Below are 7116 nucleotides of genomic sequence, written 5' to 3'. Positions count from 1 at the left end.
ACTGGGGGAGGCTTTTCATGACTGCCGTTGGTCTTGGGTTCCAAGATCGGCTAATATGGCTGCGAATCTTTTGGCCTCGCGACAAAGTAGGGAAATATCAAATATGTGATAATAGTTGGGTCAATAGACCCCCATGCTACCTTGTGCATGTTCTGTGTAATGAATAATGATGGTCTTCCTTGTCCCTCTTAATCTCTTCTTGGTAGTATGAGGAGTGACACTTTTAGCATTAGATGCGGTGTCGTTTGTACCTCCTTGTACTACTTCTCTCTAGTTGCTGATATTGGCTTATTTGCCTCGGGGTAGGCTTCTTTGTTTCTTTGGCATCTTTGCCCGGATAATATATTATCTTGTTCGCCCAAAAAAAAAAAAAAAAAAAAAAAAAGAAGAGAAAATGTGAGTGGGTTGAAAATAAAGTTTTGTAAAACCGTTGTTTATCATAAAATAGTAATCTCTCGCTATAAAACATGTATAATTTTCAAAACTCATACTTGTATAGCAGTCTCTACAAAGTACAAACAAACAACTATTATCTCATCAAAAAGGCAGACCACTTATTGATGGTTTAGAACTGTAAACCCTTATTTGAGACACTGCTTGTATAATTTATTTTTAATAATAAAGTTTATTGGATGTTTCTATACTACTTTTGAAAGGGCCAAAATTAATTTAGGACAACTAAATATGTTGTTGGTTGGGATTGACATAAAAAAGTTAAATGTACTTTCAAGTCATCGAAGTGTTTTCTACATATGCACATGCAAGACTTCTTCAGAAAACACTTTCAAAGTGGATTTTTAGAAAATACTTGAATTTTTAATAAAAATTCAACGCGTTTCTAATGAATACATTTCCAGTAGAATAACTCTAAGAATAAATTCTTCCTATAAAAGCAATCACAAACGAGCTCTTAAGGTTGATAGCGTTTGTAGAATCTACTGTTAACCATAAACATAAACATTTTGTTAGAAGCACCGAAAAAAAAGAGTCCCTTATGAGTATAAAATAATAATTTTATGACCCAAATACACTTTTAACTTCTATAGACGATGTTAAAAGTGCTTTCGTTGTAAGGGAGGTGTAGTCAATTTGGATTTTAGAGGATTTTAGAGGATTTTAAAATACTTTTTATAAGTGACAGATTTCAAAAGATTTTAATGTATTTTATAATTCTGTATAGATTTTGGCAGATTTATATGGATTTCTGTAATAGATTTCTATGGATTTGTATGAACTTCTTTTATGAATTACGTAGGATTTTAAAGGGTTTTATAACACCAAAAGAATGTATCAGTGGATATCATACTAGTTTGGACTTCAACAACTCAACTCTTTCCAGCAAGTTTGAGATATGATGCTTCAATGCCTGGGAAAGATGAGAAATATATTAGAAATGAAATAATTGCCAAACAGTTTTGAAGAATAACAAACACCATTCTCTGTAGTTCAATTGACCGAGCCAATGCATGTCTTCTTGTCAATAAATTCCTAGGCCTTAATGGAACAGGGCATTGATAGTTCTTCCCACAATAGAAACTAAATTGGTTAAGTATAGCTGGTTATTATGACAGGCAAGGCAATTCACATGAAATCGAAGCTAAGGCTAGTAAAACAATTAGGAAGTTAATGTCATAAGGAATGAACCCAAATTAGGCAAATTGGATTACACTTGGACTTGAACTTTCATAACCTATATAAAGAACAGTTTGGCATGAACCCAAATTAGGGTTCCTCCTTAAGTAATTAAGCTCAGATTGAAAGCATTGCAGGGACCAGGCAAAATATAGTGGTTATTATGGGATGGAAGAAATAACGGGCCTAAACAATCAATTCAAAGTCGCAAAGTCACAAAATCTGTGATTTGGCCTAAACAATTATCACAAATAAACAAACAATCATTACTTACACACCAACAACAGTAATAACAATATGTGAAATGATAAAAATAAACCATACAAGAATTTGGAAGAGAAAAACAATATGTTAAGGGATGAGGGAATCAGGAATAAGAAATCAGAGAAAATAAATAAACCACTTCTAGTCATATACCACCATATTACAAGCGCTTGTTAAATAAATCTATTGGGTTTAAAAGAAAATGCTTTACTTTATCACTATTACTGTTTAAAATGAATGGAATACCACTTAGGTCTCGTTTGGTAGCTCATACTGTATTGATTATTTCAATCGGATAAGATAAATAGCCACCGGATAGTACGGACTAAATTAGTCAGACTTTTGGTGTTGTGTCAGATCGACGGAAGGAACGGTCTGCGATTGGACAAGGAGCAGTGGGTCTGTCAGATCAGACCCTCTCAGTGACAATAGGACTGGTCTCGCTAGAAGTGGAGAGCTCGTCGAAGTTGTTGGGGATGGAATCGAAAGGTGCAAAACTCAGATTGACATATCAAAAATTGGAATCACAAAATTTGGTGCCTGTGTAGAAGACGATGAGCCAACGGGCAGCACGAATAGGAGGATGATGATGATGCAAGGCTTGGTTTTGGATTGGTGTTTATTTTATTTTGAGCCCGACTAATTATACATGGCTTTTCAAGTGGATTGTCAGGCCATCTCCAACCGAAGGGTTCAAAGGGTCAAAAATAGCCTTAAAATTGTCTCCAACTAAAGGCCAGTCCAAAGGCTCGTGGGCCCCATTGGACAAAAAATGACCAAAGGGCCAATCGGCCCCGGTTAAAAAATTTGAATCTCAATGGCTAGCTCACGTCAGCTAGTTGTAATTTTTTTTTTGACAGTTTTTTTGTTTTTTTTTTTTTGGGCCAAAAACTTAAAAAGAATATTTAATTAAAACCCAGAAAGGTGATTGGTTCTTGATGCAAATACACTGGGATAAGATGCATTCATCTAGGCATTTATATCTAAATAAATATTGATGCATTGTATTAGAATTAATGATGGGTTTGGCTTTTGGGGTTTCGTATTTTCATCTTATATTTGCTTGTAAGCCTAGAGAACTGGGCAGTTTTTTGAATGTGAAAGAAAAAGCAAGAGCTTTTTTCTTTTCCCTTCTATCAACTTGGGCATTCCATAGGAATCAACAAGGCATAGATTTCCTTTGTTCTTGGCTATTCTTTGTGTGAGAATCAACAAGAATTAGGGGCTATTGTATTTTAGAGATTGTTTCCTTTTTCCTTATATTATCTGCTGCGTCAGTTGGCATCAGAGCCAGATTCCATCATGCCACTAAGAAGGGGTTGTGGTGGAAGAGGTCTGGGACGGGGGCCCAACCATGATGATGTGTACGAGAAAGAAGATATCGGGCAATTAACACAACAAGTTGAGCGGCTTACGCAACAAATGGAGACTTTGCTTGCTCAACAACGGGAAGAAGAAGATGACTATGATGAGAACACAAATCCTTTCAGTGAAGGAAATGAGAGGGAAGTCATGAGACCATTTGAGAGTTTTGATACTAGGTGTTGTTAGAGTATACATAATCAAACCATCAGGATTGTGACATGTGTAAAAAGCTGAAAGGATAGAATACAAGAATTAGTTAGTTAGTTAGTCCAAGTTAACTAACTCTTGTAAAAGGATATAAAGAGGATGTAGCAATCAGAAATGAAATAGAAAAATATACAGAAAGATTTTATCTCTCTCTCTCTCTCTCTCTCTATTTCTTTTCTCTCTTAAGATCTTCTTCTTCCTTCTGAGTATTCTAATCTCTTGATACATTAGTAGAGATAACTGTGCTATGGTTAACATGGTATCAGAGCCCGAATTGCTTAGACAGCTTCTTCGTTTCTGGTTTATTGTGCTTCCGCATCGTCTCTTATCTCTGTGTGGCTTCTTTGTGTTTTCTGGGCATTTCTCTTCGCTCTTACGGTCTCTGACTTGGTTGGGTTTTTCTTGCCTACCAAGTGTTTGTTTTTATTCTTCAGAGAAAATTCTTCATAATGGTTACAGCTTCTCAACTGCAAATCTTGCAGTCTCCGATCACTGGGTTGATTTCCTCTGTATCATCATCTGTGTCGGTTAAGTTGGATGATTCCAACTATCTTCAATGGCATTTTCAAATGCAGTTGATGCTTGAAGGATATGGGATAATGGGTTTTATTGATGGATCGACTTGCTGTCCACCTCAATACTCGAGTGATTCTGAAGCTTTATCTGGTGGTGTTGGTTCAAGGATTGAGGCGGATGATTACAAAGTATGGAAGATGCATGATAGGGCTCTTATGCAGCTTATCACTGCAACGCTATCGTCTGTTGCTATTTCTTGTGCGATTGGGAGTATCAGTGCTAGAGATTTGTGGGTTCGTCTTCAAGAACGGTTTTCCACGGTTAGCAAGACTTCGATTTTTCAACTCAAGTCTGATCTTCAGACCATCAAGAAAGGGGCAGATTCTGTGACTCAGTATCTTCAGAGAATTAAAGAGGCAAGGGACTATCTTGCAGCTGCAGGGGTTAACTTTGAAGATGAAGACATTGTTATTTTGGCTTTGAATGGGTTATCAGCGGAGTATAACACATTTCGGTGTGTAATTCGTGGTAGAGAGAATGTGATTTCTCTTAAAGAATTCCGGGCTCAATTGCTTGCAGAAGAAGCAATTATTGAGAACAGTCAAAGTTTACAATTTTCTACTGCATTGTTTGCCAAGAATCAAGGTTCTAATGCTGGGGTCACATTTTCTGAATCTCAGGGAGTCTTTAATTCTGGATTACAGGGTTCAAATGGTTATCATGGGCACTCCGGTTCATCTCAGTTCTTTAATAATGGTCACAAGTCTAAGTACAAGGGTAAAGGCAAAGCTGGGAACTTTCAGGGTCAGAAATATTTTAATAATCAGGGACAAAGGTTTTTTAATTCGAAACCTGTGGTTCATGATTTTACTCCTGGAATTCTTGGTAATCCTTCTCAGCTTCATAATGTTGTATGTCAACTATGTTCTCAACATGGACACAGTGCTGCTACATGTGTGTACAGAACCATTGATACATCTGAGACTTCTGAGAAATGTCAAATCTGTGATCGTAGTAATCATACTGCCAAAACCTGTTTTTATAGGAATAAGAATCGATCTCAACCTTCACAAATGACTGCTATGCAAGCAATGTTTCCTGGTTATATGCAGCCTCCATATATGTCTCCTATGATGCCTGTGGTCTCTCCAAACATGTCTACTATGATGAATATGGTGTCTTCTAATTGTGCACCAAATCTTCAACCTTCTGCACATATGGCCACTTCTAGTGCATATGCCCCTGCCTATATGCATGCCTCCACTTCTAATGTTCCTGTTCTATCCAATTCTGCAACTCCACAAGTTTGGCTGACAGATTCCGGTGCTACTAATCACATGACAAATGATCTCAGTAATTTGTCTCTAGCATCTCCATATCCAACTAATGAGACTGTTCAAACAGCAAATGGGGAAGGTTTGCAAGTCTCTCATATTGGGAACTCTATTATTCAGCCATCATCGCAGTCTCTCCGATTAAATTCTGTTCTTTACATTCCAAAATTGTCTCATAATTTGTTGTCAGTACATAAAACATGTCTTGACAACAATTGTTGGCTAATATTCGATGCTTATTGTTTTTGGATTCAGGACAAAACCACAGGGAGAGTCTTGTATAAAGGCCACTGCACCAATGGACTGTATCCAATTCCTTCTTTTCCTCATTTACCATCAGGTTCCTCATCTCAGCTACAAGTTCATCCACCTGTTGCTCTTCTTGGACATACTGTGAATTCAACTTTATGGCATTGTAGACTAGGTCACCCTTCTAATCCCATAGTTTCTCTTATCCTTAGAAAGTCAAAAGTTGCTGTTAAAACAGATGTGTCACCCACTGTTTGTCAAAGTTGTTTAGAAGGGAAATTTAGTAAACTTCCTTTTTCTCATGCCTCTACAAAATCTGTAATACCATTCGAAATTGTTCATAGTGACCTGTGGGGACCTGCACCTAGTGTATCTGTGGATGGGTTCAAGTATTATGTCCTCTTTGTTGATGAGTGTACCAGATTCTGCTGGCTATTTCCCTTAATAAATAAATCTGATCTGTGTTCAGTGTTTGTTAAATTCTACCATTTTATCTTTACTCAATTTTCAGCAAGAGTTAAGATATTACAAAGTGATGGAGGGGGGTGAATATATTTGTAAACCTATGCAGTCTTTTCTTGCTCAAAATGGCATTTCTCATCATAAATCATGTCCCTATACCCCTGAACAGAATGGCTTGGCTGAGAGAAAACACAAACATGTAGTTCAAACAGCTCTTACTTTGTTACAAAATGCACATTTACCTTCTAAGTTTTGGTCTTTTGCATGCCAAACTGCCATCTACTTGATCAATCGAATGCCATCTTCCATTCTTCAAAATCAGTCACCTTTTGAACTTTTATATTCTGCTATTCCTGAAATCCAGCATTTAAGGGTTTTTGGTTGTGCTTGTTTTCCACTTTTACAACCTTATAACAGCAACAAATTACAACCTAAATCTGCAAAATGCCTCTTTTTGGGATATGCCTCCACCTATAAGGGATATATATGCTTTGAACTTACTCTTGGAAAGATATATATTTCAAGACATGTCATTTTTAATGAGCTTGACTTTCCATACAGTGCTTTCAGTTCTAAGTCACAGTGTTCACAGTCTCCAAGAGTAAAACCTGTTTGTAATACACCAATCCTACCTATTGTGCTGCCAACCTTGCAAAATATTATTGTTTCTTCTTCCTCTCCTCCTTCTCTAGCCCATGAATCTTCTCCCTCTTCTCAATCATCATCCTCAACCCAGTCCATTGCTGCACAAGATTCTCCTGCTCCTGTGGTTCCTGATCATAATCCAGAAAGTTTACAAGTAGTCCTTGATATCCCACCAGTAAATCTCCATTCAATGCAAACTCGTTCCAAGAGTGGAATTGTGAAGAAAAAGGTGTTTTTTGCTGCTGCACGCACCTCCACAGTGGTTGATTTGACTACCACTGAACCTGCAACATATAAGTCTGCCCTCAAGGTTCCAGTATGGCTCAATGCAATGAAGGAGGAACTTACTGCTCTTTATTCTCAGAAAACATGGAGTTTGGTTGCTCTTCCCCCTAACAAGAATCTGGTCGGGTGTAAATGGATTTTTAAAGTGAAGAGACAT

The 7116-nt window shown here is 37.2% G+C and overlaps 1 protein-coding gene across 1 annotated transcript; it reads left to right on the top strand.

Annotated features, from left to right (window-relative positions):
* The first annotated feature begins 3803 nt into the window (after positions 1–3803).
* On the top strand, positions 3804–6040 carry LOC148697243 (uncharacterized). The gene is made up of 2 exons (XM_088692065.1): positions 3804–5400; positions 5574–6040. The coding sequence occupies exons 1-2, from the start codon at positions 3918–3920 to the stop codon at positions 5600–5602; spliced, it is 1512 nt and encodes a 503-aa protein (XP_088548191.1). The 5' UTR covers positions 3804–3917; the 3' UTR covers positions 5603–6040.
* Positions 6041–7116: the final 1076 nt, after the last annotated feature.

The sequence above is a fragment of the Pyrus communis genome, chromosome 4 (assembly GCF_041283825.1).
Source record: "Pyrus communis isolate YQ-2024b chromosome 4, ASM4128382v1, whole genome shotgun sequence".
Taxonomy (NCBI): Eukaryota; Viridiplantae; Streptophyta; class Magnoliopsida; order Rosales; family Rosaceae; genus Pyrus; species Pyrus communis.
The sequence above is the reverse complement of the archived record's forward strand: the minus strand, read 5'-3'. Positions and strand labels throughout refer to the sequence as shown.

Coding starts and splice junctions, on each gene's coding strand:
- LOC148697243 (XM_088692065.1), top strand. CDS start 3,918: ATGGTTACAGCTTCTCAACTGCAAATCTTGCAGTCTCCGATCACTGGG. Junction 5,401..5,573: donor TCAAACAGCAAATGGGGAAG/GTTTGCAAGTCT, acceptor TTTTGGATTCAG/GACAAAACCACAGGGAGAGT.